We start from the raw sequence: 19,397 nt of genomic DNA on the forward strand, positions 1-19,397 counted from the left end.
CTATTACAACTTACATTCTGCAAGCCAAAAACAAAAAAAAAAACAAAAAAACACCCCATCTGGTCTGAACCTGTGGCCAACTATAATTCACACTGAACTCAAAGTGACCAGTCTGTAGACCCACGTAAAACAAGTTTTATAACGGAAACACTGAAAGGATCAAAACTAGAGCAGCATTGCCGAGTGCTGACAGAATCACCCGATTAGCTGACCAAAGTGCCTTCAGCCCTGCTTCAGAACAAAAAAAAAAAAAAAAAAAAAAGACAAATATTACAGCATGTGGAAAGGCAGAATTTCTCCTTGCCCATAAAAGTGAAAGAAGCCTATGGAAGCGAACAAGACAGCCTCAGCACATTTAAAAAAAAAATTACATAAACCAGAGAAATGGGAAAATTAATAGTAACCAACCAACTAGGCAGGCTAACAAACAAAACCAAGCCACACAGACAGAATTTCTATATCCTAACATACCATGAACCTCCATGAAGCAGCAGCAAAAACAACAAAAATATAGTGGGAAGAGAAGGAGGCCTGATATTCAGGTAAAAGAATGTCGTTAGACTAACAATATTCATTCCTGGACTGTTATTTATTTAAGTTCATCAAGATCAGTTACATGGCCACCGTAGCAGGGATGTTCTACCAGCATCTCATCTTAGACAGATATATGAAAATATTATATATATTTTTTTACACTTCGCAATATGTAAAGGACAGATTGTCACAATGTTTTAGCATTACTAGTTTTTTTTAAAAGACAGAACATCTCTCCTTGCTCGTATCTCCCCATGCAATTTCTGTAACTGTTTTCTGGATACATACAGTAAACTGATGTCTAATTAGAATCAAAAAAGGTATTCTGCATCCCTAAACACACAGGCATCTAGAACACGAGAAACAAGCAATAGATTTCATTACCAAGCAGCAAAACCCATGGAAACACAACAAGTATTGTCTTACTTTGGTCTATTAAATAATTAAAGAGCTTACAGATTACTTGATTTCTAAATTTCCTGGTTAAATCCATCACCCAGCAACAACAGTACCCCTATGCAAGCTACGATTTTTTTAGGCTAACTTACCTGCGCTACTTCTTTAACGAAAGATGCTGCTAAATTGCAAACAGCTTTAGATCTTGTTTGTTGCTTTCCCTAAAGCTTTCAATAAACCTGAACACTTGTTTCCTAATGCCACTTATGTTCAGGTGGCACGAGAGGCAATGGCCTGTGGTTCCTCAGTGGCTCCAATATTAATGAATCCAGTCCATCTTTCTCCCTCACTTCCAATTGGAGAGTAGCACATGGGTGGAGTGAGAGGATGACCCATTAGATTCCAGAGGTATATACTCCACTTCGGCTTTCAGAGAGATTACTGTTTGCAGAAGTAAAACAACTAGGGAATGAAGATACTGGAGATCCAGTAACTAATTCATTCAAAGCAATCTACATTCCACGGCAGGTTCAGCTATCCTAAACTTGGAATCTCTCTCCTGCAGCCACCGAGGTTTACTGTCTCTCAGAGCTATTTGCTTCTGGAAAAATAGAACAATTCAATTAAAGTGACCCTGCACTTCCGAGCTAATGCTTTTTGCTGAATACCATATCGAGAAAGCTAGTGCTCCTCCTTAAGAAACCTGGTAGCATTCAGACACCAACTGAAGTGAGGAGCTACTATACCTTACAGACAGAAGTATAAAGATGACAATAAAAGGATGTGAAGATGTAGGAAGAGGAGGAAAAACTGCTGCCAAAGGTAGATCGAGCAGAGATCTCTTAAAGCCACAGCCACTGTATCTAACAATGTGTTCTTTGCCTGATGTTTTGTAACCTACAGTCTTCTAGTAAATTGCTGCAAGGAGTCTAGCCTTCTTATGCATAGAAAGCAATACATACAGTTATGTGAATACACAAACTCAAACAAGTCAGAAACTCCTGGATGCAGAGAGGCTATTGACAGTACACAGGGTGTTAATGGACAGAGAGTACAGTTAAGACAGAGTTTTGTGATGTCCATTAGGAAATGTCCTATGATAACTAAAATTCATTTCATATAGTCAATGGCTGTTTACCACTGAGAAAGAATTTTGCAGAAAATATTTAATTTAGATTTGTTTCTAGCTCAGGATTAATTCTGTTAGCAGGTGCTCAGATAATGAAACAATGGGGCCACATACCCCCAACTACAGTATTTAGTATTTGTGTCTCAACAGAAGTCGGAGTTTGTTAGAGATTTCACTTTAGGACTACAAGGGATCTGCTGTAGCGAGACAGGAGGAGAATACATGTCTTTTCTAGTCAGGCTTGCTTTTGCACTGGCTGTTTACCTAGAGGCAGTTGCACTTCTGAAACCAACTCCAGGTTCAAGTGAAAGCCACAGACCCCTGCAACCCACATGCAAGTCCCTCCTGTACAGGTCTTCCTGGGCACTATACCACATGTAAATGAACAAATGCAAATTTATTTTTTTTTGTAAAAAAGATTAACCAACAGTACTGCCCAGGTCTATCAGGTATTTCTCATTTCCAACACTGCCAGCCTGATATTTCAGCTACAGACAAAAACCATACAGACGGTCTACAACTTTTTGCCCTTTTTTTGGCCGAGATTGTTTTTCTGACTCCCAGACTCCCCTGCTGCGTTCTACTGGGCCAGGCTAAGTAGCAGACTCTGAAGGCGCCCTGGGAACAGCTGGAGATAGCAAGGCCAAGGAAGGATTAAATGGTTTAGCGGGGATGTACAAGGGGCTGAAGGGAGGCAGACGAGGTTTGAACATGGGAGAAGATGTAGGGGAGAGCAGAGGCCTGGATTGTGTGGGGAAGCTCGACGTGGCTGCACAAAGGCATTGACCCTTGTAGGTCTCCTCCAATGCCACCGCCTTGGTTCTCTGCTGCACCCGAACACCAGCTCGGTCAGGAGTCATCCAAGGGCTAGTGCTCGGTGCAGGAATGCTCTGCTTCCCAGCGCATTAGCCAGCAGTACGGGGGAAACCTTCAAGTACCAATACCTCAGAGCAGATGTGACGCTGTCTTGGGGTGTCCAGGACTGAGAGTCATCATGGTACCCCCCTCCCCAGGCAAGAGCGTGACTTGCTTGTACTAAACTGTGTGTCAGCTCCCTGACACGCCCGGTCTGTTAGCCACCCACACAATCTCCTCAGGGCTCTGCTAGCTCCTTCTTTGCCTCGCAAGTTAACACCGGGTGCAACCCAGGCCCCAAACAATTCAGAAACCTCCCGCTGTAGGGTCCAGCCCATCACCACACACTCTCAGTAATTACCAGGTAAGCTGTCCCCAGAGACAATACACACCCCAGCTTATTTGATTCAACTGAGTATCAGCTCCAATATAACACCACAGCACTGTAAGCTGCTTATAGTGTAAACAGATATGGCGTTCATTGACAAAGGTAAAGATTGAAGAGATAGCGAGCAAGGATAACAGCCACCGGTTACAAATAAAACAAAAGTACAAACACACTTCTTTATAGCCTAAACTTAGCCTGTTCAAGTTAAGCCCTTGTCTAAAGCAGTTTATCACCTAAAGCATCCGTGTAGCATCACTAGCCCTCTTGGCCAGGATCCAGCTTTCACGAAAGCAACGAGCACGGTCCGTTTTGCCTTCCTCTTCTACCCCAAAGTTCATGGTCTTTGCACCCCTGGGAGAGGACAGCCCCTTGTAGCTTAGTCTCGGGTGTCTTTCCATCCCCGTTTATGCCATATGCAGATGTAGCTTACAATGCGTAATTTACATTTGATAGACACAGGTCTTATCTCTTGTCCGGAAGAAACCGGTTTGTCAACTCTACCTGGTTACAGGCTTTAAAACATAATTCCAGTAGATCTACATAACTTTTAAAAATATCATCAGTACATATGTTTCACAAAGGTATCAAGGACCAGCATGATACAAGCTTTCAGTTGATATCTTGCAAGACACCACTGATTGATAAATACTATGAAAGCGGTATTAGGTGCAGTGAGTTTGTCAGGCCTGTTAGGAGTTGCTCATGCAGAGTAGCGAACCCTTTGCCAGCTGGCACCGATGTGTGCCACATCAGAATCACTGGGCTTCCCCACAACCCAGTCCCCCTCCCCAACCCCAAAACCTCTCCTCCCAGTCCCCCAGCCCTGTCAAACACCACCGGGGTAGCTCTCTGTGAAAATGTATGAGCATGTAACCAATAAAGGTGGTCAGAGTTAAGATTGAACTCCTGAGTGGCTGTTCAGGAGGAGGGTAGAGAGATATGGAGGGGGGTTAGTTCAGGTTAAGAAGGGAAACTGAAGAGCAGAGTGTAGGGTCTGGAATAACTGATGGCGCGTGGAATAATTGCTTACAGTTTGTATTGGTAGGATATGCAATCTAGCAACCTTTAGCTGTCAGGTAAAGTTTTCTGGAGGGAAATAATATAAAACAGAACAAAAAACACCCTGCATGCTGATACACAGCACGGTAAAGTATCTGGAAACGCTGCTTTTCTAGCCTACATTTAAACACCATGCAAATGCAAAGAGACAGCACAGAAAAAGCCTCAATTCTAGCTCTGCATTGGGCTGATAAGCCAGGGTAATATATTCAAGTAGCATTCTCAGTACTACGGTCATTTTCAGGAATAGCTCACGCCGTATGTTTGTTGTGTACAATAAGCATAAAATAGTCCCAAAAAAACCCACCCCATCCATCTGTTCCCACTGGAATGGACTGTGCACATGTTTGTTGTGTTATACATGCATATTAAACCCTGGGGCTCAATTAACCTCAAGGAGAGGTAGGGAACGAGAGAGATGAGTGCAGCATCTGGGATAGCAGAGATCATAAAGGGAAGACCAGGAATAAACATGCAGTCTTTAAAATGGAACGACTTGCAGAGTATGGCACTGTTACATGACCCCACTATAACAGGGATCATCTCTGCGCCTCCCAACACGCTGGCGGAGGGAGGGGAACGGGGGGAAATCTTCTCCAGTGCAGAGAAGAGAAAACCACCCGCAGCATTGCAGTTGTCCCCAGCCACGCTAGAGTACAAGCAGCCAGACTACGGCGGCTTCTCGAGGGATGGAGAGGAGACTCCCTCTCTGCCACCTCCCCCATGCATATACAGTGGGGATAACTTGGCAGCTCACAATCCAAACAACACTGTTTGTGCCGTACCAACAGCTATAGTTTAGCTACCATCTCCTGTCACGCCTCCCTCAGCCTCCCGCCCCCTTATTAAGAGAAAAGGAGCCAGTCCCCAAGCCACACCTTTGTGCATCTCCCCATCATAGAATATCAGGGTTGGAAGGGACCTCAGGAGGTCATCTAGTCCAATCCTCTGCTCAAAGCAGGACCAATCCCCAACTAAATCATCCCAGCCAGGGCTTTGTCAAGCCTGCCCTTAAAAACCTCTAAGGAAGGAGATTCCACCACCTCCCTAGGGAACCCATTCCAGTGCTTCACCACCCTCCTAGTGAATTTTTTTTTCCTAATATCCAACCTAAACCTCCCCCACTGCAACTTGAGACCATTGCTCCTTGTTCCGTCCAGGTCCCCAGGTCCTTCTCCGAATCCTGTCCCGCCCCATTTCAACACCGATTCCTACCGCACTGCCATCCACACCCGCCCCACCACTAGCCTCTGGCTCAGTCCAAAATGGAGTCAGTCGGTCATTTTACATTTCTGAACGTTAACATGGTTTTAATTATTCCTCAACAAACACACGTGTTAAAAGCAGCAGCCCGAGTGCGACCCAGGGGTGACAGGGTAAAGAAAGAAAACAAAAGGGTGGGAGGAAAACAAAATAGCCTTCCTGCCACTTTCACTGAGGGGTGCGTCTCGCCACCCAAGCTGAATACAGGACAGGGGCGACCTACTAGAGAGACCGGTTCCAAAAGACACCAAACAATGATGGATTGCCCCAGCTGTGGGGGCGGGGGACAAAACATTAGTCCCTAACTTACAGAGTCTTCTGAGTTGTGAGCACCAAAGTCCTTCTGTGGAAGCAGATGACCAGTATCCCCTCCAGGTCCTCACTGCTCCCTGGCCTGGTCCAGAGAGCTTCCTGGCCCCGTTTCCTCCCTGGCCTCAGGGGGAAGGGAAGTGTGAGGACATCCTGGTCATCCCCAGGCATCCTTCTCAGCCTTCTACTGACTCATTTTATAGCCCTGCATTAATGGACCCCAGCTAATCTCCTTCAAATCACCCCTGAACCTTCTCTTTGTTAAAACTAAGTAGATTGAGCTCCTTGAGTCTATCACAGTAAGGCAGGTTTTCTAATTCATTCCATCATGTTCATGGCTCTTCTCTGAATCGTCTCCGATTTATGAACATCCTTCTTGAATTGCAGGCACCAGACCTGGTGATAGAGTGCACAGTCCTAAAGCACCATTGTCAAATACAATGGGAACCTCCCTATTTTTACTCCATATGCAGGGTCTCTTTAAAAACCACGTTTTCTGATTTCTCCCCCATGGCCCCCAAGTTCCTCTGAAAGATTCAGCAGTGGGATGATATGGGATGTGTGAAAAACTGCAGGATACAACACCCGACTACCTTAGGGACAGTCGGTGCAGGGTAGGGAGAGGAGTTATTTCAAAAACCAGATTATAATGGAAAGCAAGTTTCAGCTCTGAGGGAGCTAACTCCACTCTGTGACAAAACATTTTAATACTTATTCAGCCTGCTGCCGTTGGCATCGTCTGTAACCTTCTCTAAGTTGGATCCCATACCCATGCTATGAGACAGCAGGCTAAGGCTCTTTCTAATTTACCCCATACCAATCTCTGCCACAGTAAGACACATCACACCACAGTATGTCTAGGAACCACAACAAGCAAGTTATTTAGTGTAAAAAAGGTCCTTAAAGTGGGATGCCTGCTTGACAGTTGCTTGCGTAACAGACACGTCTTAGTTGTCCATATGTGAGCAAAAGTTTTCCCATGTACTTTAATGGGTGACGTCAGCTTTCAGTGTTTTTTGCCTTTAAAAACAAACACACACACACTATTAGCCCTGAAGAGCTAGCCTCACCCCGGGAGAGGGAACTGGATTCCAATCCCTTTTGTGTCCTGTCCACAGGATTGTTTACCTACTCAAAATTAGTTACGTCTTGACAAACCCCACTGAAGGGAATGGGTTTGCACAGGTGGCACTCGGCTTAATTTGATGACAATGGGGTTGCTCTGGTGTTTGTCAGTACAGTGTAGTCTGCAGGAGCTCTGTTACAGATGATGAGAAAGAAGGAAAGAATACAGCTTGACTCCCAGAACCCCGAGTGAGGTTACAGGTCTAGAAGCTAGAAAAAGACATTGTTCTAGCTGTAGATTGAGCAGAGTTGACAGATATGGAACCGCACAGTGCCATGGTTACAGTTCCTGTTCACAGGGCAGGAATATTTTAACAAAAACAGACTTACAGCAGAATAGTTTTTTTTATTGGAAGCAAGTTGAAAAACTGCCCTCTGCTAAATCTTCACCACCTGCTGCAATAGCTCTCAGCACAGAGCCATCAAGCATCTGCTTTTCAAATACAGGCAGTACATAGGAACATAAGTACGGCCACTTTAGATCAGACCAATGACCCATATAACCCAGTATCCTGTCTTCCGACAGCGGCAGATGCAGTAGATTTCTGCAAGCCTACATGCAAATTAGCATTAGTACAGTAGGCAAACCACCACCATCATCTAGCACTTTTCACCCTTAGATCACAAAGGCCTTTAAAAAAGGACACAAATATCAATGCCTCTTTTCACACATAGGGAAACTGAGGCACTGTGGGGTGGATTTAGCATATGTGGCTATCACTGCAGATATACTGTATACATGCACATAATTCACCTCTCATGGTGTAATTAATGGTAGTTTTACATATATGTAATTAGAGGGCGGATGACTTAGTTTCGAGTGATGTGTCATTAAAAATATCCAAACAGTTTGCCCTATTGGGCATGTTTATGCCCAGTGAAACATTCTAGAAGGAAGCAGGACTTCAAAGACACATTGGTTGTATCCATGGGATTCTTGGTCAGCAGGGCATCATTGAAGGTGTTCAGAGAATAACCCCTGAGCATTAGCTGACAGGACACTACTGGAATTCATTGGGTTTCACAAATACCTCCCTAGATCCCTGGAGGTTAATGTCATATGCATCTTTTTTTTTAAATCTCAATTTATGTAATATAGTGTAACGCTTTTGTCCCATATATACTTAGCACACATGTGTGCTATGTAAACTGTGGGTGGGGGGAGACAATCTCATAATTCCCTTAGAAGCATATGTACTGTGAGCAATGAAGGTGTGTGTGTGTGGGGGGGGGGATTTATGTAAAAAGAATCACACACAAATATACAACAGTGTCAGTTAAAGTCATTGACATGACTCCAGGCTAAGCACATTACTCATGCTGATCATCCCCAGGAAGCGTCAATAAAAGCATCACATGTTTTGTTTATTCCACGGTTTAGAAAAAGTGATTTTAGAAAAGTTCACTAGTGTTCCTTTTGGACCTCTCTGCTTACAGAGCCAGGTTGCCTAGTTATTTATTGTGAGCCTCATTCGGTGTAAAAAAAGTTGGTTTAATAACTTATGAAAGCCTCAAGTTATTTACTATGGCTTTGCTATAAGCCAAGGCATCACCATTTTAAAGGCCAACGTCGCCTGACCCATCAGCACTACAAATAAGTGCTGTATTTATCTGGAAAAAGCCAGTTTTGGTGTAAAGCCGGTGTTTCTAACCGTGTTTAATCACAGGCTATCAGACCTTCAATCTGTGAAGGACTGACTTGCCAATTCTGGACTTCTCCTTTCTCCAAAGGTGGATGGATTTGACGAAAATATTTCCATTGCAGGTAATCGTTACAAAATGGCAGCTTCACAAAAGCTGCTCAGAGACTAGAAAAGTTAGAGATAGTGGGGGCCATCTACAATAGAAGTTAAGTTACAAAGCCCATCACTGCTGGTGGGAATGGTGCAGGTTGTAGCATAGAAGAGGCTTAAGTATTTTACCACCATCCTTCTCAAAGCAGCATTAGATGACACAGTACTTAAAAGGCCTGAGATATGTGTACATGACAGACTCCAACAGCAATCCAGGCGAGAAGTGTTAAAGGTACAAAATAAATGCATGCTCTACAGCATAGTCCATGAGTGCAGTACAAGTCATTTATTTTCATAACTGCAGACTCTATGTGGGAAAGTAACACTCTGTTTAGTGGGCTGCTAATACACATTTCAAATCTCAGCTAGAAGACTTAATGATAGATAGAAAACTTCTATACAAACAAGCACTGCAACTTTTCCTGTCATCTACAAGGATGAGGATGAAAGCTTGAAAAAAAATCCAAATGCCATCAGATAGAGATTGTTCACGTGCACACTTCTGGCACCAACATCATCTATCTGGATAACAGCAGAACGCCAACAAAACACTCATTTAACACAGGCTGGCCCCCAAACTACTACGATGACAAGATTTTTAGCAGAGCTAACAAGTAGAGAAAGACATGAGTAGGTAGCCAGACAGCGAGAGGAAAAACATTATTTCTTTGGAAAATTGGTGTTCAAAACAGGTCAAGCAGTTTTTAAACGAGGTACAGTACACAAAGATCACCAATGAACTGAGGAGAAAAAACACAAACTCCACCAAAACAAAACAAACAAAAAATTCAACAGAAAAGTTTGAGTCCCTGTTCCAAGACAGGAATATTTGTGGCACCTTAGAGTTCCAAGACCGTGTTATTGCTACCTCTGAACTAAACAGTTCCTTTTATTCTAGAATGAACTTTCATGGAGAAACAGCTGTAAATCCAATGCAACTTAATTTTTCATAAAAAGCAACATTAGAGCAGTCATAGTGCTTTTCAAGGAAGTACTGCTATCCATTTAAAAAAAAGAAACAATTGCACAACATTAAATTTGTCATCCATCTGGTAGCGAAGAACCTTATTTCAAAGTGCATTTAAAATTATGTCAGTGATTTGTTTCCAAACAGCCTTTCCAAAAAAACCTCACCGTCAGAAAACATTACCGGGGTTCTGCCAACACATGCATACACTCCAACCATTTGCAATCAGGTTAAATTGATCAAGTTATGTTACAACTTTTACGCGGACTCCTTTTCTAAAGAGAAGCCAGACTCTCATCTCTCACTACAGTTAGTTAAAGAGACACCCGATGCTAATTTTTCCCTAATGACAACCTATGTAAACACCACAGTACAACATAAACCTTTAAACTGCTAATTTATCCCCTGCTCCTCTGAAGGAAGCGGTTGTTTATTTTCATGTCATATCTGCACCAATTTTGTTTAAATTGCCTCAACTGCTGTCAAATTAGCTCCATTTTGCAAACCCGGTCTCCTCTACCTTGCATCGGACCACAACTCACTTATAAACAAAAGGGTTGTAAACAATGATGCAACTCAGTCAAAACTTAACACTTTTTTTTTGGCAATTGGGGGGGGGAGAGGAAATCGGGGGCGGGAGGGGGAAGTAGCAAGCTGCACATAAAAACGAAACGCTCTTGCTAAGGCTGCTAAAACTGCCCAGCTCATTGCAATACAGGAAAACCCTCCACAGTAAACATTGCACATCGCGCCTGTGAGCTGCCAGCACACGCGGGGTGGGGAGGGGGGACGGACACACACACACACACACACACACACACACACATCTTGCACGCTGCGATCTGAACTAGCCGCCCCGCTCTCATCCCTGCGCCTTACCGCATGGCTGGAGGTGGAAAACCCGCTTTGCTGCTGCCATGGCTGCGTCTCTCTCACCCCATCTTCACCATCCTGTTCCGGACCCTTGGAGACTTTTTTTTAAAAAAGAAGAAGCAGCAGCGCAGCCAAAACTGAAAGTCCTTGTGCACCAAGTAGTGCGGGCTGGAAGGGGAAGAGCAGCAATGACAAAACCCCGCCTGGGTCCTAGTGCGCCCCGCGTCTTCCCCTTCAAGCCCTGATCCACCCCTCGCTCGCCCCGGCCATGGACTCGGAAAAGGTCTTTGCAGCCCCACCTGCTCTTATGAACGGTGATTCCACCGACCCGCCCTTCTCACCTTCCCCGCTCCATGGACCGGCCCTCAGTGAGCGGCAGAGGAGCCAATCAGCAAACCCACCAGTACCTTAAGTATTCTTGCAAACTCCTTAAAGGAGCACAGGCAACTTGCATGGTTTTTTAACCAACTAATTAAAACAAAAGACGTTTTCTGATAGCGCCCCCCCCCTTAAATAGCAGCTCCGGAAATATTGTCTCCTCTTTTGAAAAAAAAAAAGAAGTTGTTACAGAAACTGTTTTTCTGCTCAGGTTTGTAAGGGTCTTTTGGGGTAATCAAGTATCAGGGGGTAGCCGTGTTAGTCTGTATCCACAAAAACAACAAGGAGTCCGGGGGCACCTTAGAGACTAACCGATTTATTTGGGCATAAGCTTTTGCAGGTAAAAAAACCTCACTTCTGCAGATACATGGCTCTGAATAATCTATCATTTAATTTGGGTAATCAGTTTCCCCTTCACTAATAGGGAAATGGTGACTATACACAAAAGTGCCATCAAATGCACAAAACAGAACAGATAAAATAGAAACATACATGATCTTGAGTGGGGCTTGTAACAACAGCAGGTACTAAACATTCGGCCACGCGTGTGGTTTTTAATGTGACGATGCCCCTTGCACTTTAAAAAGCAGGACACGCAGGCATGTTGTCCGTTCTTCTCTAGAGTCCCAGGCATGCATGTTGTTTTCTTACTGAACTCGTTTGGCAGTTACCATCATGATCTATTTGTTTGCCATCTGAGCAGTGTTTGATTTGCCTCGCCATTATGCATTCTCACCAAAGAAGCGATAGATGAATAACTCTAGGGAGTGCAGAAAGTAAAAGACAGAGGGAGTGGCTGAAGGTCTGTTTGTTAAATTTCAAGCATCATATTAAAAGCTGCACTATACAGAAATGGAAGGAAACTTAACACTCAGACTCTGAAACAAAATAAGTTCTGAATTTAAAGACTGGCCCGGGAAAGATGATGTCATCTTTAAAATATATAGAAGGAAATTGAGAGAGAGTTTCAGGGTGTATCTAAAAACTTGATCTAACCAGTTTTTGGCCCTGGACCCCCAAATCATATTCTCTATATCGATCCCATGTAGCTACAGCAATTACACCACAAAAATCCAGACCCTGACATATCCTGGCACTAGACTGCCACAAAACTCGTATCAGACACTTGGATTCAACCAGTTTTGGGGGGAGTTTTTGCCTGCAACCCCAGACTGGTACTCGCTAAGATTAGCCAACCATAGCTAGCATGAAAAATGAATCTATGAAAAACCAGCCCCCCCAACACATTCTGGCATAACAGCACCACAAAAACCCTGGCCTTGCACCTGGAGCCAGCTAACTTTTGGCTCAGAAACCCCAGATTGTACGATCCAAAAAAGCAAATATCCCTGGTGTTAGTCCAACAGAAACATATGGACCCCAGGGCATCCTGGTAAAGGGTACTGGGGAAAAAAAAAAGAAGAAAGAAACCCACCCGTATCTAGCACCTAAATCCATTTGGACCCAACTAGTTTTTGGCTCCAAATGGTAAAGAAGTTCACTCTCCAAACAGACAAGCGTGACTACTTCCAGCACACAAGAAAAATCCAGACTTCTTGTGTCCAAAGCAAACGTGGGATGGAGAGTTGGGTGTTCTGTTTTTGATCAGATCATGTTTGGTTTTAGCTGATGAATTCATTTAAAAAAATACCGATTTGTGGTTCCACTAACATTTTTCTGATGTTGCATAAATTAATGCTTGTTAGTTTAATGGCTTAAAATCTGTGGTCTTAATAATTTAACCTTCATGTCCAGTTTGGATGTGGTTTGTACCTGAACCTATTCAGAATCGCCTGGGGTCCTATACTGGAAAGTGATGAGCTCTTAGCTCTCATTGACTTCAGTGGGTATTAAGGGCCTTGCAGAAATCAGTCCCTTGGATAGCGTATAGACCAAAAGAAAGCCAGTGGACATCAGATAGGGAGTTGTATGTACTTGTAGGGTATTTTCATGTAATGACATCAAAGAGACAAGGCAGGAGAGAGAATATCTTTTACCTCACCTAGCTTGTCTCTCTCGTATCCTGGGACCGACATAGCTACAAGAACATTGCAAATAACTTAAAATATTCATTTAACAGTGCCAAGAGCCAGTTCTGTCCTTGGACACCCTGTGTTCTTTATTATTTGGTAACTAAAATAATATTGATAACAAATGATCAACTTCCTTTTTCCTTTCCGCACGGAGTGATAAAACTTGGTTCACTTCTTGGTCACCTTTGATCTTAATTGCTTTAAGTTACTGCTCTCTGGGCTCACCCTCTCCCACTTCCAACCAGTCTGAAGTTCTGCAACGGTTCTCATAATTTCCTCTTGCCATTCTGACTTGGTCACTTTCCTCTCTCTAGTGTCCAGTTCAAGCACTTTGGCTTGGCTAAAAGGAGGTTGAAGACTTTTGACAGTTCAGTGACAAGGACGAAGCAGAAGCAAATCTGCAGGGGAATTGAGGAGAAAGCCAATGCAGAGTAAAAAAAAATACAGCATTCTCAAGCAGTATGGCGGGTGATAGGGTTGTAACTGGAAGGGTAGGAAGGATTAAGGAAGGAGCTTGAGGGGTTTTTTTTAGGTTAAGGAAAACCAGGGAATGTTTGCAGGAGTTTAAAAAAAAAAAAAAAAAAAAAAGCCATGAAGCCTTCACACCAGAAAGTTGCAGGTTTAACTTTAGTCATAAGAACGGCCATACTGGGTCAGACCAAAGGTCCACCTAGCCCAGTATCCTGTCTGCCGACAGGGGCCGATGCCAGGTGCTTCAAAGGGAATGAACAGAACAGGTAATCATCAAGTGATCCATCTCCTTTCACTCATTCCCAGCTTCTGGCAGACGGAGGCTAGGGACGCCATCCCTGCCCATCCTGGCTAATAGCTATTGATGGACCTGTCCTCCATGAATTTATCTAGTTATTTTTTGAATCCTGCTATAGTCCATTTTTAATACCTCTGTGTGGACCCTTGATATACTTTGAGTGGCTTACTCCTGTTTACCTTAAACCAGCTCCTAAACAATGTAATCTAAACCAAAATAAGAGTGTCTACCCAGTTTTTTTTTTTTTGCAGTTTAACTAAATTGATTTAAAAAATCACCTTAATTAGCTGGTGTCACTTCTCTCATGTAAACAAGGCCTGAGATACAGATGAAAGAGCACGAGTGGTCAACAGATAGACAAGATGGGGTCAAGGCTCAAGGCTGAGTGGTGAGGCATGGCTAGCAGTAGGACAGGTTATCAGAAGCTGGGAAGAATGAAGGAAGAACACAGGACAGGAAGGAAAGGACAGATGAGAGAGAGATGGGGAAGTACTTGTCAACTTCTTCTATAAGAAAATTGCTGCCTCCCAAGATGATCCTGGGCATCCAGTCAGGAGGGCAAAGGAGAAGGTTTGAGGAAAGAATAAAAAAGGCGGGAATCTGTTAAGAAAGAGACACTCCTCCGCTTTAAGCGACATGGCAGTGCCCCTACAGCTATGCTGCTAAAAGGTGCACTGTGTAGCCGCTGTTTGTCAGCGGGAGCAAGCTCGCCTGCTGACAAAAAACTTCCACCCCCAACGAGTGACAAAACGCTGTTCACACCTGCACTTGTCATCAACAAAACTTTTGTCTTTCAGGGGTGGGTGTGTGTGTGTGTACCCAACACCTCCGCACAACAAAAGTTGTGTCTTTCACTTGCCAGTGTAGACAAAGCCTCTGAGAGAGATGCTTGTGCTACTGGTGTAGAGCTCACTGACTGCAGGAGGGGTCCGGATAGAGAGCAGCAAAGAAGTAAGAGGTACTTATGGGCTGAAGGACAAGAGGACTGAGTGATCAGGTGAGGAGAGGGCAAAACTGTAGGAAAAACATATGGTCAGAAAGATGCAACTCAGTGACTGAGGGAACCAGAGAATTAGCTAAGCTGGTGAGTGGCAGAATAGCCCCAGACCTAGGAGTCAGATGGAGAAAGTTAGGCTGTGTGAGACAGGACATCAACATGGACAATAAATTCATCCAGAAACAGGGAGATGTGTGTGTGGGGAGGGGGTGTTGGAATGAGGGAAAACTGCACCCTGAGAAATAATGAAAAAGGGAAAAGTTGCATCTGCAGAAGGTCAAAGTGTGGCTGGTTAATTCTGGAGAATGACTTCCTTTGTAGAACAGTCCAGTCCCGTTCTCTTTTCTAACCGTATGATCTGGGCAGTAATATGCTGGTAATAATTCACCATGGTTCCCCCATAAAAATTTCCCCCTGGCCTGTCAGACATTGCTGGAAATGTTTAGCCTTCTTCCTGAACTCCAGAGTGACTAGATAATGATAGCAGTACATCATGTTCAGCGTCTCTCATTTGAAACTGGTTACTGAAGTGGAGAGTTTAAAAAAAAAAAAACCAGAAACAAAACCTTCAATTTGGTCCATTCCGAAGGCTCAGACCCTGCTCTTCATGTGTATTTCTATGAGACTCAAAATACCATCTACATAGTGGTAAATTTAGTCATTTCAGTGCAGGGGTGCAAGCTCCATTAGACACAGGGAACCCTACCGAGTCCTCACCCCTTCAGGTCAGTAGAAGGGTTTTAACTACGGGATCTAGTGAGACCCCATTACCCTCTCCAGCATATCACTGATTTGGAGTGGAGGATGACAAAAAAGCAGCTTACTCCAGAGAGTTTAACTTAGTGGCTAGGGGCTTGGGACCCTCTGGAACAGAATATTTGGATAAAGACTTTTTAGCACTCCAACACCAGCTTACATTTACCTGTGTAAGTGGTATGATTTGGGAGTTCGGAGCCAGATCTGCTAGATCTAGATGGATATGATATCTGATGTGCTCTTGCACTAAAATGTATAGGCTCCAGATTTTTCTGGAGCACTGCTTGTATTTGTCTTCTAAATGAACAGGAGGGGGTGGGATTGCGGCCAAAAACCAGCTGGATGCAGAGGCCAGACACCTGTTTTGATGGTACTCTTGTGCCAGTATGCATCAGGGTCCAGAATTTTTCCACTGATCTACCGAGCAGCGTTTGGGGCCCAGAATGAAAAAGTGGCTTCATGCTAGAGAGGAGGATTTTTTTGTAACACTCTTGCATTAGGAAGTACCAGGATCCACATATCTATAGTAGATTAGCACCAGCTCAGATAGCAGGATTTCAGGGGGAAAAGTTGTCTGCAAGGCCTGACTCAGCCACACTCAAAGCATGATTCAAAGCATTTGTTATAATGTTTTCCTATTTATTTTATTCCCTCTTTAGAATATACCCTAAACCCTTCAAAATTTCTCTGCTGTGCTTCGAGTGAGGCTTAAACAACAAGAGTTTTGCTTCACAAGTAAACCTGATGCCAAAAATCCTTGTTTGTGTAACAGCAGCAACGTCTATCATTGGACCAACTTCTGTTGGTGAGAGACACAAGCTTTCGAGTTTACTCAGAGCTCGTCTGCAGGCCCTGTACGCTTGAAAGCTGGTCTCTCTCAACAAACAGAAGTTGGTCCAATAAAAGATATGACCTCACCCACCTTGTCTCACTAATATCCTTGGACCGACACAGCTACACCACCACGATAAGCAGCCAATCAGCCAGCTCTAGAGACAGAACTGCTGAGTTTCAGTAATTGCTACTGCACAGCAGAGGGAGCACAAGTTATCATTTTTGGCAGCCTCCTCAGAGGATAACAAATGAAGACTGGGCAGCACCGGAGAGGTCAACAGTGTGCTGGAGGAGCACACAGAACTCTTCCAGTTCACCCTCTCGTGCAAAGGATAATAATCCTAGCACAAAGGGTTAACATTTGAGATCTAGTATCAGAGGGGTAGCCGTGTTAGTCTGGTTCTGTAGAAGCAGCAAAGAATCCTGTGGCACCTTATAGACTAACAGACGTTTTGCAGCATGAGCTTTCTTGGGTGAATACCCACTTTGTCAGATGCATCCACGAAAGCTCATGCTGCAAAACGTCTGTTAGTCTATAAGGTGCCACAGTATTCTTTGCTGCTTCTATTTGAGATCTAGGTTCTAATTCTCCTCATTCTCATGCACTGATCTGCCAGCAGATTTGCAGGGCCAACCTTGGAGCAGTAGGGTTTGGTTGTTTTGTTTTCAAGCAAACTAGATATTAAGGGCCTGATTCTTTGTTGCCCTGCACCTTGGGCAGTCATTTACAACTGTGCACAACATGCACAAATTGGATTTTAGATGCTACCATTGTGATATGGTAGCATTTTTACCCACACACTTTGCACAGGTGTAAATAACTGCACCAGGTGCAGAGCAGAATTGAATCAAACCCAGAGAATGTGGTGAAAAACTTCTCTGTCAGATTAGAACAGTTTTAAAGTAGGTCAGATTCTAGTTCTTAAAGCCGTATTTAAACCTATCTTTTATCTAATCTTTATACTCATTCCCGCAGACCATGAAAACAAAAAGACCAGAGAAAACAAAAATGATCAGCCTGAGGTGAAGGCAGAGTGATCTATTCAAGGAGTTAAAAAAAAAATTCTGGGATTAATACAGCATAAAAGAGGAAAAATCATAAAAGGAGGTATGGCAGGAACCGGCATAAAACTTACTCCTGCAAAGTTGAGTCTGATGCTTTAAACACAAACAAAGTGAGATGTTCTCAGTTACACGTCTCTCTCACGCATCCACCCACCAGTTAGGGATCGAGAACATCTCAGGCAGAAGAACATTGGTGACTAGCTCACTCGGCTCTCAGTTTCTGCCCCTCTCTGGGTTTCCCTACCAATGGGAGCCACGGAGTGTACAACACACCTAGGAAAGCCTCTCTCGCATGGGTGCTCCAGGAATTTACAAGCATGCGCTAACAGGCCCAGCATTACCTGCTGCTGGGGAGAAAGGTCACCGAACCTCTCCACAAAGATTGCTCCAAGATTGCTGCTGGCATTGAAGGAGGATTGGGATAGAGCAGCCAGACAACTATACCAGGGTGGAGCTGGGACTCTGCCTGCACCTGTTACACCAACATACTTGTTTTATTACAGAAAATTATTATGGACTGAGTAACACCAGGAAATGCAAACTCCTGAACAGCACGACGCTATTTAGTACATCAAACAGGCTTTGCAGAATTTGATTTTTGTGTTATAATTTTGACAGATGATACCAATGTTCAGTTTTAAGCATTTTTTCCCCATTTTTATCTTCACAGTTCCACACAATTGTGGGTTTTAAGTATTTTTGGTCTATTTAAATTTTCACAATTATAGGAAATTATGGGGGCTATCAAATTATGGGGGTAGTTAATGGCAGTAGATGATGTGATTCAAAAAAAGTTACAAGCTGATAAACGTTAACACACAAATGGTCAACATCACATCAAAATAAATGAAGTCAGTATTCTTAAATCGAACTCTAGTAAGGTCTCAAGCTGCATTTTTCTTAATAGGCCTATCTATAATTTTCAGTTATCATTGATGGACATATTTTTTCCTCAGTTTGTAGGGGGCGGGGATAGGGTGAAATCAACGTTTACTGATATTTATCGACAAAAATCTAATCCTTCCAAACCTAATCATATAATACCAAAGGCTGAGAATAGTAAGTGCAGTTCTTCAAGATGTATTGTCCACACACATTCCACTTTTGGTGACTAACAGGCAGTTGCCAGTTTGCTTGGAGAGGGGTATGAGGAGTCCTATTTGACTAGTGACATCAGGCCAGCCCAGCCAAGACTGGCATTCGATCTGGACGCCTGTGTGAGCAGTAAATATGTGGATCGAGCTCCAGATAGCTACTCTATATATCTCCGGTATGACACTGTTACCCAAACAGGCACCAGAGGCTGCCTGAGCCATAGCAGAATGAGCTCTAATAAACTACACTAATCCTAAAAAACCCTAAGCTAAATTGCAGAGTGTGCAACAGAAGTATATGCTGCTACGGGTTCCATCTCACAGCCACAGGCGAGAAGAAACCAAGAGATGGTTGGATCCTACTCCATGTTTATACCCTTGGTGGGGAGGGGTTCTGTCATCCAGGGCACAGGCATGGCGCCGATACACACTGTTAGCCTAGAGAATCCGATCTCGTGTGCATGTGGCACTTGCTCACCAAGAGTAAAATCTATATAGATATTTGTTCGGAGAAGAATGCACATTTCTCTGTGACTTTAGACACAAGCGTGGTATCGCATGTACAGCATAAAAGATTCCATTGCCAAGTATACGCAAGGGGAAACGTTAAACGAAATGAAAAATATTTACTCACTATATTTAAATCATAGAATATCAGGGTTGGAAGGGACCTCAGGAGGTATCTAGTCCAACCCCCTGCTCAAAGCAGGAGCAATTCCCAACTAAATCATCCCAGCCAGGGCTTTGTCAAGCCTGACCTTAAAAACCTCTAAGGAAGGA

General features: G+C 43.7%; 1 protein-coding gene across 9 annotated transcripts in view; it reads right to left on the reverse strand.

The window, feature by feature from the left end:
• The window catches only part of SLC4A11 (solute carrier family 4 member 11), a 257,410-nt gene that overhangs the window by 161,477 nt on the left and 76,536 nt on the right, over positions 1–19,397 (reverse strand). The window contains exon 1 of one of the 9 annotated variants that reach the window (XM_039540270.1): positions 10,991–11,049. The exons of 7 other annotated variants lie outside the window; for them this stretch is intronic. Coding sequence is in view for 1 of the 2 variants with exons in the window: in XM_039540266.1 (XP_039396200.1) it covers positions 10,698–10,737 (40 nt within the window). In the remaining variant the exon portion in view is untranslated. Of the gene's footprint in view, positions 1–10,697; positions 10,955–10,990; positions 11,050–19,397 lie in introns of those variants that run through there. One more of the 9 variants, XM_039540266.1, reaches the window with a different exon arrangement.

The sequence above is a fragment of the Mauremys reevesii genome, linkage group 5 (genome assembly GCF_016161935.1).
Source record: "Mauremys reevesii isolate NIE-2019 linkage group 5, ASM1616193v1, whole genome shotgun sequence".
Classification (NCBI taxonomy): Eukaryota; Metazoa; Chordata; order Testudines; family Geoemydidae; genus Mauremys; species Mauremys reevesii.